Source organism: Pleurodeles waltl, chromosome 10 (genome assembly GCF_031143425.1).
Source record: "Pleurodeles waltl isolate 20211129_DDA chromosome 10, aPleWal1.hap1.20221129, whole genome shotgun sequence".
NCBI classification, from domain to species: domain Eukaryota; kingdom Metazoa; phylum Chordata; class Amphibia; order Caudata; family Salamandridae; genus Pleurodeles; species Pleurodeles waltl.
Window position 1 is genome coordinate 913,865,946 of NC_090449.1, and position 17,005 is coordinate 913,882,950.

At 44.2% G+C, this 17,005-nt stretch overlaps 1 protein-coding gene across 8 annotated transcripts in view; it reads right to left on the reverse strand.

The window, feature by feature from the left end:
• LOC138262021 (ATP-dependent translocase ABCB1-like) overlaps positions 1–17,005 on the reverse strand; it is a 920,359-nt gene that overhangs the window by 272,169 nt on the left and 631,185 nt on the right. For all 8 annotated transcript variants that reach the window (XM_069211673.1, XM_069211677.1, XM_069211676.1 and 5 more), the window contains one exon: positions 8,558–8,698. In XM_069211673.1, the coding sequence (XP_069067774.1) occupies positions 8,558–8,698 (141 nt within the window). The remainder of the gene's footprint in view (positions 1–8,557; positions 8,699–17,005) is intronic.

The window sequence follows — 17,005 nt, forward strand, 5'->3', positions numbered from 1 at the left end:
GCGTTCCCCTAAGTCTCTCGATAAAAATGGTACCTCACTTGTGTGGGTAGGCCTAGCGCCCAGGAAAGGAAATGGCCCAAAACACAACGTGGACACATCACATTTGTTTAAAGAAAACAGAGGTGTTTTTTGCAAAGTGCCTACCTGTAGATTTTGGCCTCTAGCTCAGCCGGCACCTAGGGAAACCTACCAAACCTGTGCACTTTTGAAAACTAGAGACCTAGGGGTATTCAAGATGGGGTGACTTGTGGGGCTTTGACCAGGTTCTGTTACCCAGAATCCTTTGCAAACCTCAAAATGTGGCTAAAAAAACACATTTTCCTCTCATTTCGGTGACAGAAAGTTCTGGAATCAGAGAGGAGCCACAAATTTCCTTCCACCCAGCGTTCCCCCAAGTCTCCCGATAAAAATGATACCTCACTTGTGTGGGTAGGCCTAGCGCCCGCGACAGGAAATGCCCCAAAACGCAACGTGGACACATCACAATTTTTTAAAGAAAACAGAGGTGTTTTTTGCAAAGTGCCTACCTGTAGATTTTGGCCTCTAGCTCAGCCGGCACCTAGGGAAACCTACCAAACCTGTGCATTTTTTAAAACTAGAGACCTAGGGGAATCCAAGATGGGGTGACTTGTGGGGCTCTGACCAGGTTCTGTTACCCAGAATCCTTTGCAAACCTCAAAATTTGGCTAAAAAAACAAGTTTTCCACACATTTCGGTGACAGAAAGTTGTGGAATCTGAGAGGAGCCACGAATTTCCTTCGACCCAGCGTTCCCCCAAGTCTCCCGATAAAAATGGTACCTCACTTGTGTGGGTAGGCCTAGCACCCACGAAAGGAAATGGCCCAAAACACAACGTGGACACATCACATTTTTTCGTAGAAAACAGTGCCTACCTGTGGATTTTGGCCTCAAGCTCAGCCGGCACCTGGGAAAACCTAGCAAACCAGCACATTTTTGAAAACTAGAAACCCAGGGGAATCCAAGATGGGGTGACTTGTGGGGCTCTGACCAGGTTCTGTTACCCAGAATCCTTTGCAAACATCAAAATGTGGCCAAAAAAACACGTTTTCCTCTCATTTCGGTGACAGAAAGTTCTGGAATCTGAGAGGAGCCACAAATTTCCTTCCAACCAGCGTTCCCCTAAGTCTCTCGATAAAAATGGTACCTCACTTGTGTGGGTAGGCCTAGCGCCCACGAAAGGAAATGGCCCAAAACACAACGTGGACACATCACATTTTTTTAAAGAAAACAGAGGTGTTTTTTGCAAAGTGCCTACCTGTAGATTTTGGCCTCTAGCTCAGCCGGCACCTAGGGAAACCTACCAAACCTGTGCATTTTTAAAAACTAGAGACCTAGGGGAATCCAAGATGGGGTGACTTGTGTTGACCAGGTTCTGTTACCCAGAATCTTTTGCAAACCTCAAAATTTGGCTAAAAAAAACACATTTCCTTACATTTTGGTGACAGAAAGTTCTGGAATCTGAGAGGAGCCACAAATTTCCTTCGACCAAGTATTCCCCCAAGTCTTCCGATAAAAATGATACCTCACTTGTGTGGGTAGGCCTAGCGCCTGCGACAGGAAATGCCCCAAAACGCAACGTGGACACATCACAATTTTTTAAAGAAAACAGAGGTGTTTTTTGCAAAGTGCCTACCTGTAGATTTTGGCCTCTAGCTCAGCCGGCACCTAAGGAAACCTACCAAACCTGTGCATTTTTGAAAACTAGAGACGTGAAGGAATCCAAGATGGAGTGACTTGTGGGGCTCTGACCAGGTTCTGTTACCCAGAATCCTTTGCAAACCTCAAAATTTAACTAAAAAAAAAGTTTTACACTCATTTCGGTGACAGAAAGTTGTGGAATCTGAGAGGAGCCACGAATTTCCTTCGACCCAGCGTTCCCCTAAGTCTCCCGATAAAAATGGTACCTCACTTGTGTGGGTAGGCCTAGCGCCCATGAAAGGAAATGGCCCAAAACACAACGTGGACACATCACATTTTTTGAAAGAAAACAAAGGTGTTTTTTGCAAAGTGCCTACCTGTAGATTTTGGCCTCTAGCTCAGCCGGCACCTAGGGAAACCTACCAAACCTGTGCATTTATGAAAACTAGAGACCTAGGGGAATCCAAGATGGGGTGACTTGTGGGGCTCTGACCAGGTTCTGTTACGCAGAATCCTTTGCAAACCTCAAAATTTGGCTAAAAAAACACATTTTCGTCACATTTTGGTGACCGAAAGTTCTGGAATCAGAGAGGATCCACAAATTTCCTTCCACCCAGCGTTCCCCCAAGTCTCCCGATAAAAATGATACCTCACTTGTGTGGGTAGGCCTAGCGCCCGCGACAGGAAATGCCCCAAAACGCAACGTGGACACATCACATTTTTTTAAAGAAAACAGAGGTGTTTTTTGCAAAGTGCCTACCTGTAGATTTTGGCCTCTAGCTCAGCCGGCACCTAGGGAAACCTACCAAACCTGTGCATTTTTAAAAACTAGAGACCTAGGGGAATCCAAGATGGGGTGACTTGTGTGGCTCTGACCAGGTTCTGTTACCCAGAATCCTTTGCAAACCTCAAAATTTGGCTAAAAAAACAAGTTTTCCACATATTTCGGTGACAGAAAGTTGTGGAATATGAGAGGAGCCACGAATTTCCTTCGACCCAGCGTTCCCCCAAGTCTCCCGATAAAAATGGTACCTCACTTGTGTGGGTAGGCCTAGCGCCCACGAAAGGAAATGGCCCAAAACACAACGTGGACACATCACATTTTTTCATAGAAAACAGTGCCTACCTGTGGATTTTGGCCTCTAGCTCAGCCGGAACCTGGGAAAACCTAACAAACCAGCACATTTTTGAAAACTAGAAACCCAGGGAAATCCAAAATGTGGTGACTTGTGGGGTTCTGACCAGGTTCTGTTACCCAGAATCCTTTGCAAACCTCAAAATGTGGCTAAAAAAACACATTTTCCTCTCATTTCGGTGACAGAAAGTTCTGGAATCTGAGAGGAGCCACAAATTTCCTTCCACCCAACGTTCCCCCAAGTCTCCCGATAAAAATGATACCTCACTTGTGTGGGTAGGCCTAGCGCCCGCGACAGGAAATGCCCCAAAACGCAACGTGGACACATCACATTTTTTGAAAGAAAACAGAGGTGTTTTTTGCAAAGTGCCTACCTGTAGATTTTGGCCTCTAGCTCAGCCGGCACCTAGGGAAACCTACCAAACCTGTGCATTTTTAAAAACTAGAGACCTAGGGGAATCCAAGATGGGGTGACTTGTGGGGCTCTGACCAGGTTCTGTTACCCAGAATCCTTTGCAAACCTCAAAATTTGGCTAAAAAAAACAAGTTTTCCACTCATTTCGGTGACAGAAAGTTGTGGAATCTGAGAGGAGCCACAAATTTCCTTCGACCCAGCGTTCCCCAAGTCTCCCGATAAAAATGGTACCTCACTTGTGTGGGTAGGCCTAGCGCCCACAAAAGGAAATGGCCCAAAACACAACGTAGACACATCACATTTTTTCATAGAAAACAGTGCCTACCTGTGGACTTTGGCCTCTAGCGCAGCCGGCACCTGGGAAAACCTAGCAAACCAGCACATTTTTGAAAACTAGAAACCCAGGGGAATCCAAGATGGGGTGACTTGTGGGGTTCTGACCAGGTTCTGTTACCCAGAATCCTTTGCAAACCTCAAAATTTGGCTTAAAAAACACATTTTCCTCTAATTTCAGTGACAGAAAGTTCTGGAATCTGAGAGGAGCCACAAATTTCCTTCCACCCAACGTTCCCCCAAGTCTCCCGATAAAAATGATACCTCACTTGTGTGGGTAGGCCTAGCGCACGCGACAGGAAATGCCCCAAAATGCAACGTGGACACATCACATTTTTTGAAAGAAAACAGAGGTGTTTTTTGCAAAGTGCCTACCTGTAGATTTTGGCCTCTAGCTCAGCCGGCACCTAGGGAAACCTACCAAACCTGTGCATTTTTAAAAACTAGAGACCTAGGGGAATCCAAGATGGGGTGACTTGTGGGGCTCTGACCAGGTTCTGTTACCCAGAATCCTTTGAAAACCTCAAAATTTGGCTAAAAAAAACAAGTTTTCTACTCATTTCGGTGACAGAAAGTTGTGTAATCTGAGAGGAGCCAGAAATTTCCTTCGACCCAGCGTTCCCCCAAGTCTCCCGATAAAAATGGTAACTCACTTGTGTGGGTAGGCCTAGCGCCCACGAAAGGAAATGGCCCAAAACTCAACGTGGACACATCACATTTTTTCATAGAAAACAGTGCCTACCTGTGGATATTGGCCTCTAGCTCAGCCGGCACCTGGGGAAACCTAGCAAACCAGCACATTTTTGAAAACTAGAAACCCAGGGGAATCCAAGATGTGGTGACTTGTGGGGCTCTGACCAGGTTCTGTTACCCAGAATCCTTTGCAAACATCAAAATTTGGCCAAAAAAACACTTTTTCCTCTGATTTCGGTGATAGAAAGTTCTGGAATCTGAGAGGAGCCACAAATTTCCTTCCACCCAGCGTTCCCCTAAGTCTCTCGATAAAAATGGTACCACACTTGTGTGGGTAGGCCTAGCGTCCACGAAAGGAAATGGCCCAAAACACAACGTGGACACATCACATTTTTTCACAGAAAACAGAGGTGTTTTTTGCAAAGTGCATACCTGTGGATTTTGGCCTCTAGCTCAGCCGGCCCCAGGGGGGGCAGAAATGGCCTAAGATAAATTTGCCCCCCCCAACCCCCCCGGGAGCGACCCTTGCCTACGGGATCGCTCCCCGTGTAACATTGGCGCCAAAGAAAAAATCCCTGGTGCCTAGTGGTTTCTGCCCGTTGGGGGCAGATTGACCTAAAATCGCCCAATCTGCCCCCAAGGGGGGCAGAAATGGTCTAAATACAATTTGCCCCCCAGGGGAGCGACCCTCGCCTAATGGGTCACTCCCCATCTCTAAAAAAACAAACAAACAAAAAAAAACACCCAAAACAATTTGCCCTGGTGCCTAGAGGTTTCTGCCCCCCCGGGGCAGATCGGCCTAATAACAAAAGGCCAATCTGCCCCCAGGGGGGCAGAAATGGCCTAAAATAAATTTGCCCCCCAACCCGCCCCGGGAGCGACCCTTGCCTACGGGGTCGCTCCCCCTGCGTGACATTCACGAAAACAAAAAAAACTCCCTGGTGCCTAGTGGTTTCTGCCCCCCTTGGAGGCAGATTGGCCTCATCAAAATAGGCCAATCTGCCCCCAAGGGAGGCAGAAATGGCCTAAATATAATTTGCCACCTAGGGGAGTGACCCTTGCCTAAGGGGTCGCCTCCCCACCTAAAAAAAAAAGAAAAAAAAAGAAAAAAAAAGAAAAAAAAAAAATGATCACTGGTACCCTAGAGGTTTCTGCCAAAAAAAAAAATTCCCGGTGCCTAGTGGTTTCTGCCCCCCTTGGGTGCAGATTGGCATAGCAAAAAATGGCCGATCTGCCCCCAAAGGGGGCAGAAATGGCCTAAAATAATTCCCCCACCCAGGGGAGCGACCCTTGCCTAAGGGATCCCTCACCTTGCGTGAAATTCACGAAAACAAAAAAACCTCCCTGGTGTCTTGTGGTTTCTGCCCCCCTTGGGGGCAGATTGGCCTCATCAAAATAGGCCAATCTGCCCCCAAGGGAGGCAGAAATGGCCTAAATATAATTTGCCCCCTAGGGGAGTGACCCTTGCCTAAGGGGTCGCCTCCCCACCTAAAAAAAAAAAAAAATGATCACTGGTACCCTAGAGGTTTCTGCCCCCCCCTGGGGGCAGATCGGCCTAATAATAGGCCGATCTGCCCCCGTGGGGGGCAGAAAAGGCCTTCCTAAAAAATGCCCCCCATTGGGAGCGACCCTTGCCCAAGGGGTCGCTCCCTTATGCCAGGAATCCGGCTTTTGAAACGCTTGGAGAGACTTCAAAGGGAAATACATTTCCTTCCCTTTGAAGCCTCTCTGGGCCTCCCCCACGTGATGGAAAGAGAAATGAAAAGCATTTCTCTTTCGATCGCGCTGGAAGCTGAGCTTCCAGCGCGATGGGGGAGGCCCTGTGACAAATCAGCGCGCGCTTGCGCGCTGACGTCACAGGGGGGTTGTGGGTGGGTCGGGGTGGAAGGGGAAGGGCTTCCCCTTCCATCCGTGCCTTGGGGGGGTGGGTGGGGAGCACAGGGGGGGAGAGCTAGCGCTCCCCCCAGTTCCTGTGCCTTGGACGAGGTCACCTCGTCCAAGGCACACGGGAACCAGTGCCTTGGACGAGGTCACCTCGTCCAAGGCACCCTAGTGGTTAAAGTGCAGATTCTCTTTGAAAGCAGATAGAAATGTGGAGTTTGGTGTCTCTGAACTCACAATTTAAAAATACATCTTTTAGTGAAGTTGGTTTTTAGATTGTTAGTTTGAAAATGCCACTTTTAGAAAGTGAGCATTTTCTTGCTTAAACCATTCTGTGAATCTGCCTGTTGGTGGATGCCCTTTCTGGGTCATATTGACAGTTGTCTTTTTTTGAATTCCCTCTCAGACAATCATTCAAAGGGAGCTGGGGGTGTAGCCTGCATATCTTTGATGATCCATATGAGCTACAGTGGATGGACGAATTGTCACTTACACCTCTAAGGGTTGTGCCTGCCCTCACACAATGCAGTCTCCAACCCTCTGGTATGTGTCTGGGGCCTGGCCTTGGCAAGGCAGGGTTTTGTGAACAACAGAGACTTTCCTTTGACGTTTGCCTACGCCAAAGGAAGTAAGAGGTATAAGTAGTGGTCCCAAAACCCCAGACTTTAGATCACTTCTAGAACCAAGAGGAACCTCTGCCAAAGAGAAGAGCTGGAGGAGGAGTACTGCTCCTTTGCCTGTGACCGTGCTGTGCTGGGTTAGCCTGCAGTTGCTGTTTCGGCCTTAAAGAGGACAAGGACATGACTTTGTGGTATATTCCTGCTTGTGAAGTGTCTCCAAGGGCTTGTAAGGAGCTTGCCTCTGGTTTTGAAGTCTCAGGGCCATCTAAGACTTTCTCTGCCAGCATCTGGACTCTCTGCTAGGACACCTGCCCTGCCAGGTGGTGCCCCATCCAGTCCCTGTGCTCTTGAAAGGTGAACCTGGTAGAAAAAGAACTAACATCCACCCACAGGAAGCCGTGTGGGAAAGGTTTGACGCACCTGCAAAGCGTCTGTAAAAATTACGCAACCCCTTGCAGCACGGTTTTATTACTGTGAAGCCGGATTTCACATGCATCGTTGCTGGGTGTCAAAATCATTGTGAACCTGCATGGATCCAAGGTGCACTGTCCGGCTATCGATGCATCGCTCTCTTGCTAGAGAGGAAAACAACGATTGCCTACATGACCAGAGAAAAAACTACACACGGCCTCACTTATGAATAAGGAATCGACGCACCGCTGACTTTTCTGACGCACGCTCATCCGTGCAGCTTTATTTTTGACACAAACCAGGTACTTTGTGGAACAACCACATTTCCATTGTGTTCTATGGAGTAAGGTACTCTTTACTTTAAAAAAAATCATATCTTGACTTGTGTATGTTGGATTTTTGTAATTTTGGTCTTGTTTAGATAGATTTTGGCTAGTTTTCTACACTGGTGTGGTGTCCATTTTGTAGGGTTTTCACTGTGTTACTATGTGTTTTGGTGCAAATACTTTACACATTGCCTTTAAGATAAGCCTGACTGCTTGTGGCAAGCTATTAAGGGGGTGAGTAGGGCATCTCTTAAGTATGTATCTCCATTGCCCTAACTAGAGTGAGGGTCCCTGCTTGGAAAGAGTGCAAACTGATTGCCAACCATAGACCCCATTTCTAACAGTACCAAAATCCATGGGTGGTTATGTGGGAATACCCACTTTCCACTCACTGAATGCCTCCATGCTATAGGATAATGCCAGACATCAATTTGCGCTGCCTTGCGTTACTGTAGATTTATCAACCTATGGAGGGCCACCCAAGGTGGCTTTGCGTGGCTTGATAAATGTCACTTATATTTTGTGCCACCCTTGCTCCCCTTGAACAGCGCATGAGTGACACAAAACCTTCATAACTATGCCCCCAAGTGTCTAAGCGGGTAACAGAGGTACACATGTTCGCACTCTATTCAGACAATGAAAGAAGTGATGACTGAGACCTCTGTTTTTGTCATTACATGTATCAAGTATGCTGTCCTAAGTCAATTTGAAGAACCGTTGAGACTCTGCCATATTACCTTTTTCTAATAGTGGATCTACACAGCTTGTACTCAAGTAAATATTTCTGTTGGCTAAATTAGAATTCTTCTAACATAGGCTTCGATAGTTAAATTTTCTCAAGGTGCTTTACACTAAGTTACTGTACTTCTTTCAGTGATAATATGTACTTCCAAGTTTATGTCATTTATTTTAGATCAATCATAGAAAAAAAAAATAATGTAAGTTATCTAAACTCTGTCAAGTTCTAAGTAAATTTTAACATTACATTTCTCAGATTACTCATACAATTTATACATTCATAGAAACAACCAGTCTAAATGCATTTGCATGGACTCCCTGAAAGACCCCACAAATAGATACTTACATAAATATGTTCTCAAAATTTGTGTAGCAATTCACAATCAGCCAGGCTCCAAATCTGAAAACAATTGCAGCAACAAAGAAATGAACTGACTGGGACATTCCATAAATGAATCCATTGACGGGGCCACCTTTAAGTGCATTCCTGTGTAGGAAGAAAGGGTTAAAGATAGAATTTGTAGATAAGTTCAAACAACATGACTAACAAAGTGTATTACAATGTACAGGTAAAGAAATTGTGAATGGGTTGTTTACAGTAGAAGCTCAAACTGCAGGGACTATGATGACAGTCGTAATTTGTGGTTTTTAAAATATGTTAAAAACTCGTGGCCACAAATCCCAAAGCTATCCGAGACCAAAGCTGAAACTAATAACTCAAACAGGTTCATTTTACGAGTGCAAATTCACTTTCAACTCAAAACTAAACTTACACTGAGATGCTTCCATATTTTATGTGAGTAAATATACTCACAGGGCATGAAAGTTGATATTTCAGGACAAAGTTGCATTAGTACATAAGGGGAAATGCACTTTAATAAATTATTTGTGCATGCATAATGCAGAGAATATCCTTGTCAGGTTTAATACAGAAGCGTGTGACGAGGATTGATGAGTTTGTGTTCATTAGGCCTGGGCGGAACTCATGGAATTTCACTCAGTGGAATTCTGCGGAGTTACATAAAAACTTGAGATTCTTTTGAGTTCCATGAGTGGGAAGAATTGGCATGTTGCCATGCTTGCACTGATTTTTAGCCCCGGAAGCTTCTTCCATGCTTTAAAATCAGCGCAAATGTGACCACACGGCACACCAGAAGGCACTACTTCTTTCTGCCACAGAAGAGGGTCAGTTTTCTCATTTTGAACGGTTACAACCTGCCACAACCGCCTGTATTGAGAAATCTCACTGCAAAGTGTTCTAGTGCCTGAAAATCAATCGTTTGGGGGATGCAAATTCTCACTTGTGCTTGTCAAATTACCGTTGGCGAGCCCCATGTGAGAAAAAACTCCACCATGTGTCAGTTGGGGAAGTTTTGCTAGACCTTCACGAACTCCGCTGGTGGAGTGGAATTTTTCACCCACCCCTAGTTTTCATTACATTTTCTGAAGTAGGCCATTCAGTATAGAAGACAAAGTCAGCTCTCTTTACCCAGACCCGTGTCTCATACAATCATGTTGCATTTGCAAAAGGAGTCAGGTGGAGTTTGACTGCGACTGTATGTGGGTTTGAGAGGTATAAAGGAATCTTTTGATTTGTCTATACCTTCAGCTCAATTTGCTCAATATGTACAGGATGTGTGAGAGTTTTAGTATCTTTGTTCATTTGCATGCAGTTCCATAATGGAAGGCCTGTTTAAGGGAGGTCAGACAAGCGTTAATTTGCTAACCACTATGCCGCCATTTGGCAAATTAATAGTTTTCGAGGTGATCCATATGGAAGAACAATGTTAAAAGGAAGCAAACATTTTCTTTTCATTTGCTAATAAGGTTGGCACAGTTTGGCAAGCAGATCCATAGGGTTAACCAGGTGGAGGACACATTTAAAGGGGGATAGAAATCTTTGATTTGCTAAAAACTTTAGCACCATAGAGAGGATTTCAACAAAACGTAACAGACACTTGAAATTTATAAGTTATTCTTTATGTTTTGAGTGTAGTGCAGCTACTCAAGCAGTTTCAGTAAAAAGTGGTCAAACATTGTTCATTTGTTGATACATTTTGTGCCTTTTGATATATCAATATAATGACTGCATACGCTTCGATATTGTGTTTTTATGTTTGTATGTCAATTTTTTATGTTAATCCATCAAGGTGGGCAAAGTTAAAGCAATTTATTGGTAATACATTTGGTGCCATTTGACAGACTGACATAAAAGCTGAGATACTAGCTATGGCTAACGTTGCAAACAGTGTATGGAGAAGGTTGTAGGCTGCATGGGAGGATGGTTGCCTGTGGTTAACCCCCAACGTACCAGCTGGGTTAGCCTCAAGGTGAGTTTTATGCACATCCTGGACAGTCAACCCACACAATGTACAACTAAAGCCCATGCCCAACAGGGGTTAGCTGCAAGGAAGGTTTGATTTATGGTCTGTCCTGCTGTGCCATCAGAAGTGGAATTCATGCAGGTTTAGGCTGAAGGCCAGACTGTCTGCTCAATACCATACAAAGGGAATGGAGAGAAATGATTTTACGCGTTCGGCACACACCCTTACCAATCTAACTGTATATATCAAAAATTGATATGTTGTTCCACTATGTGAGAGCAGGGTGAGATTGAGATATGGTTCACTACATTCATAGAGGTACAGAGGAGTTCTAATAATAGGGCATTATTGCCCTGATCCATCTAAGTGGCATACTGTATAATCGTGCTAGCTCCTCCGTGGGTTGGTGCTGCAATGTCCAGCAAACAGACAGAGATCTTGTTTATATCCTGGCTCGGTGTTTACCAAGGCTCAGGTCACTGCCCTAATGGTTTGATGGTTATAGCAAGTAGCTTGGGTATGTGAGTGGATTAAAATTGGCTACAGGTACTCCCTCTTGAACTGGCTACAGGAACTCCCTCTGAGCTGGAACACAAGCAACCCCTGACAGGTTTTGGTCTATTTGGGCCTCTGAAGTAGGATGCATCTTTGTACTTAGTGTGTTATAATGTGAAATCCAAAAAGGGTGGGTAGAATGATTGAATTAATCCCAGCCACTGGTAATTACTCTGGAATGAATCCCAGTCCATTTTCTGCTCACCATGCTATTTCAGACAGGGCTCAGCCATATGTAAATCAGTCTTGGTCCTTCTTTAAATGGAAAGACTGAGCCTTAACTGCCATACCAGGTCCCCTTGTAACACAAATGACCCCAGACTGGTTTGAACCTATTTGGGCATTTTTTAAAGGGTGCAGCTTAGCTCCAGGAGCAAGGTGAGCACTGGGCCCATCACACCAAGCGATTGCAAGTGGCTAGACTATTAGCAATTCCTACAGTCACATTTATTTTTTTAGATGTAGCATTCTATGTGGGGCAAGAGTATACCTAGATGTGAGTTCCTTGCTCAATGTGCCATAGGATCGATCTAAGCTATACCTTAATGACAAATGCTAATAAGGCCTAAAATAATCTGAGATTGCCTGTGTTCCCTTCTGTAGGCAATCTCGTCTAAGAATTTGTAATAGACTGTTTTCCCAAGAGGAGCAAGGGCATTGTTGATTTGCACAAGACAGATCTCTTGTGGCACTGTATGTGGAATGACGCCCCAGTAATTGCCAGCATTCCTCCCATCACCTTTTATGTGTTTGATACAATGCTCTAAGGGACCTAGGGGATGCCCAAACGTTGGCATCTTACTTACACAGGATCCAAGCTATACATCACTGATGAGGTTTAAAAAGGCCTACATCTTTTTGTGTGTTTGGTTCAAAACTTTAATTACACTAGGGTATGCACAGACATGCTTCACTTGTTTGCTGTTCAACAGAATCCAAAACATACCTCACTACCAAGGCCTAATGAGTCTGAAACTGGTCTGCTGTTCCTTATGTTATCTTCTGGAGGTGACCTAAACTAGCAGTTTGGGATGGATGGCTCCTTGAGGTGCAAAGTCAGTACTGATTTTCATAAGATGAGCATCTGGCTAGAGTAGCAAAGTGTGCAAAAACCGTGGTTGGAAAGCTATCCTGAGAGATTGTCTGTTACACTATATGCAAGTATTCCTCTCATCAACATTTGTGTGTTCATTGTCACACTGCAGTAAGTCACCTTAGATAATGGTTTGTAGGAATCTTTTAAGCATTAAATGTCGCCACAGTGTTGGTAAGTATTCCATTCTCATTAATTGTATCTCTCTTATATTTAAGCAGACTCAGTTTAATTCTTTTTAAAAAGCAAAATCATATCAAAGTAGAACTATCCTCTGGCATCTCAAATTTCAATATTCTGGAGTCCAGTTTCCTCTTGCTGCTCATTTTAACATCAGGGCTTCCTTTTGTCAACTGCAGAGTACATGAATAATGTCAACTTAATTTCAGAGGGTTAATCTGTGAGTGCAGCCTTGGTGACAGCATTTAGTGTTATCCTTTCCATCTCAACAGAAATAATTAATCCCTAGCCTGCCATTTTAGCCTTGCTGGCACTATTGTAAGTAGCTGGGGCTTACATTTTGTACTTTGGACAGAGTGAATAAAACCACTAACCCCAGCCAGGTATACTTGGGTGAAGGTAGCAAAAATGATGTGGGCATGCAAGGCAGTGGCCAGACTTTTGAAGCATTCATACAAAGTGACACCACACATGCATAATGGGGATTCATAATTTGCAATGGCTTCCTCCACAAGAGCAGGAAAGGCTTTAACATATTGTGATCAACCACCTGATATCTGACAGAAGATTAAGGGCCTAGCTCAACTCCAAGGAATGCTGGTTGGCCAATATTAAGGACTGAATGCTGTGAAGATCTATCAAGTTTCCTTCTTGATTACCCGCGAAATGGACTATGCCTCCCAGTAGATACAGTGCCAAGATGAACTTAATATATACATGAAAAGGTCTCCTTCAAAGTGTCCGAATTAGGAGGACAAGTCACAAAGTGCAGGACAAATTTCTGTGACAATCTAGGTATTCCTTTTTTTAAGGTGATAAAAAATGCAGGAATTGATAATCAAAGAACCAAATAAAACCAGAAGTAGGGTTAGAAAGTGGGACCATCATAGATCTCCTAGAAACAGAAATACAAGCAGAAACCTTACTAAATATAGAGCAAAAAACATCAAAGTCACAAATCATAGAAAGAAAGCAATGAATGCAATGAAAAATAAGGGACGAACCACATTGTTTTATATATATATATATATATATATATATATATATATATAAATATATATTTCCTAGCAGTACTGCCATGTACAATGTTGAGTGTATGTCAACAAGAACTAACCTTTATACCCATCTAGGACCAGGGTAAATAACTAGAACTAATATAACAAAGTTCTCCTGGGACTCATTTAGCAGGGTGGCTAGAAACCTATGTCATATGTCAATGGAGATAAATCTGTGTCTATCCATTTATTCACCACATAAAACTAAACCAACATATGATCTGGTAAATAAATAACAAACAGGCTTCTTCTAAACAAAATTGTGATTCTTGTCTCATATCACATCATCACAAAGAAGAGGTGACACTAGCAGCACTGGTGCAATCTAAGTCGTGATCTACTGGAGCTGCACATCCAAATAGAATGGGTTGTAGTACTGTGTGCCTTAAACTCCTGCATCCATAAGGAGAAACAGTTTGTCTACCACTAAGCGCCACCTGCCACTTACGCAAGTCGGACCGGTGAACCAGCTATTCGGGTAACAAAACAACCGTTGATACAGTATTAGAAGTATGTGGCAAATACGTACAAAAAAGGTGACAGCATGACCATTTTGGACAGTGCAATGTGTCCCAACAGTGAAAATTGAAGTCTTTACCAGGAAATCATGGAAGATAGGAGGGATGTCACCACTTTCTTAGATGACTAGATTCCCTTCGCCGACATCATCTGGGAGCTTGCAAATGTGGATGTCAAGGTACCTGAAATCTGTCAGTCAATAGATATCACAAAGGAGTCTCCGCCAGATGATTCACACATTTACCTGTTAACGAGAAGATGCAGGACTTAGCTCTGCTAACAAACAGTCCCTAGCCAAAGGACTATAATGCGTGAAAGTACGGTCTACGGCAAATGCAAAGTCTGCATAAAGCAAAATGTAATGATTTTGGCCACTGAAAGTTAATCTTTGTCTGATGTCCTGTTGATGAATTCTGTGTGCCAGAGGACACATATCAAGCACAAAAAGCAGCAGCAACAAGGGGCAGCCTTTCATGGTGCTCATATAGATGCACCAGATATCAGCGAGCTCAAAGCTGGTTCTTACCCATGCCACAGGCTCTGTGTTCAGGATCTTTATCCAGGCTAGTATGTCTTTGTTGAAGTCCATTGACCACAGTATTGCAAACAGGTAGGTCCAGGACAAGCTATTAAGGGGCATATTTAAGAGCCCTTAGCGCCACAGGAGGGTCACTTTTTGATGCTCTGGTGGCGAAATGCCCTGTACCGTATTTACAAAGGTAGCATTGTCACTTTTTATGGCTTAACGCTACCTTTGTAAATATGGCCCTTTCACATGCATTTTGACACTGCCTCAGATTAACAAGTTTTCATAAACCTGGGGCAGCACCAAAATCTAACGCCACCCCAGGGGTGTCCCTTCCTGCACATAAACAATCAGTTCAAAATTACGCTTTGGCACTTCTGCAGCACACACAGATGTGTCAAATCTCCATTAGTGATTGTTTTTGTGCAGGAAGGGACACCTTCCTGCACATAAACAATCAACCCCCCTCAATGCAGACATCCTTGCATGATGGCGCAAGGATGCCTGCATTTCCACTAGGCAGCTCAATTTAGTGCGAGTGCAGGGGGAAATGCAGGAGTGGACTGTATTCTAATAAATATGGTGCATCCCTGTGTTGTTAAAGTGATGCAGGTGGTGCTGTGCACCATCACACTGTGCCACTTTTGAATAAATCTGACGCTAAATGGCTTCTCCATGTTGGCAAAAGGCACTGCTGCCTGTGTCTGAGGCATTCATATTCGAGCTATGACATGAAAGATGTATCTTGGAAGATGTGCTTAAAGCAGCACTGATCGGGATACACCAGGGAAAGCAAGTGAAGCTTGATGCTCTTTGCCATTGTCTTACACAGCATCCTGCAGTCCAAGTTAAGAATGCAAAGTGAATGGTAGAATCCTTTGTTCTGGGGCTCTCTGCTGGTTTTGGGGACCATTACAATAAGAACCTGTCTGGAGGACAGAGACAACCTACCCTTCTTCTGTACCAATCCATACAGCACTGTTAGGTGCATAATACGGTCAGTCTGGAAACACTTGTAAAATTACAGAAGGATTCCACCCCCATGGTTTCAACCTTTGTTAATTGCTTGATTGCAACAGGTATCTCACACTCCATGACCTGCCCTGCATCGCATTTCTGTGTTCCGGGAGTAATGTGATAATGTTTTCAGATTCGCCATATCTAGCAATCACTCTAATTGACCGCTCTACAATTCTTTCGGGGACCTATGTCGTTTTTGAAAATATGCGATAAAATCACATTGAGGACTGCCTGTCTATATAGGCAATGTCCATTCAGGTGATGGAGTGTCATAATTGTGGACCTGCGTTGTTCTCCTTTTAGCAATCGTAACAGGAGGTGACTGACTTTGTCCCTTCTGCATGGTGCTGCACTATGTAATCCTAATAGACATGCTGTGCAAAATGGGCCCTAATCTCAGCATTAGGGTGTTTATTTTTGTACCAGTCCATGGTGCATGGCAACTGTATTTATTGCTTGCAATTCCAGTGGACACGTCTCATTCCTGAGGCCATGGGGCAAGCATATTGCAGTAGGATTTCTATAACTAATAACCAGAACAACTCACCCAACAGCAAATCCCCACCCATGGCTGGGTCAAGAACTGCACCCTACCTAGTTATAAAGTAATCCAAAAAGAAAAAGGAGGCCTACACCATGAACTGAGAGGGACAGAAAAAAAGAACCCAGGACAGAAGATCCTGGCCTTGCTGAGATTAGTTCTAAATAAAGGGGAAGGGGATGGGTGGCATACATGAGCAAAGAGAGGAAAGGATGAAAAAGAGATAGGTAACTGATACCACAGAAAGAGGAGGGGAAGAGCAGGGCACCACTCCTTACCATCATTATAGTGGTGGGTCCCTTTGAACAAGAGTATTCTATTAGTTCTTGAGAGCATGAGGAGTCATCAACCTCGGCGTTGAAAAGGCAACAGAATCCAGTATGTAAAAGCATATCCTTAAAAGCCATTTATTGCATTTAGCCTAAACCATAGGCTGCAATATGTGTGGAGGTACTTGGCATCTGTGGATGGTCAGTAGGTTATGCCCTACTAGTGTCACCCATGTGTCTATACATCCTACATTGACAATGCTACAGAGATCAGCTGATTGGCTAGTTTAGGGCATGCAGCACCATCTTCACTGGAGCTAGTTTGTATTCTCTGGGTTTTACTATTACTGCTGGAGTGAGATGCAAGCAGTTTGGTTCTGTTTTGGATAGCTGCTGCTGCTCATAGTACCAACTTCCTTTCCATCTCTCTGTCCAAGGTCGATGCCGCACATGCACTAGTCCCCTGGCAATTCTGCCTCTGTTTACGCCAGGGCTTACTTTGTTGTCGTTGCCATGACCCCTCAGTACTCACCTGTGAGCATGTGCTGTGTGCCTCTGTGCAGCTCCAGGGATCTTCCGGGTCTGTGAAGAAAAAATTACTTATTTTCATGTGTGATTTTTAGTTTGTCAGGGAAAAGTGGGGCATATTTCATTCCCATGTCTCTCAGCTTGTGTTTTACTCCAGAGAAGGAAGCTTATTGCAGCTGAACCG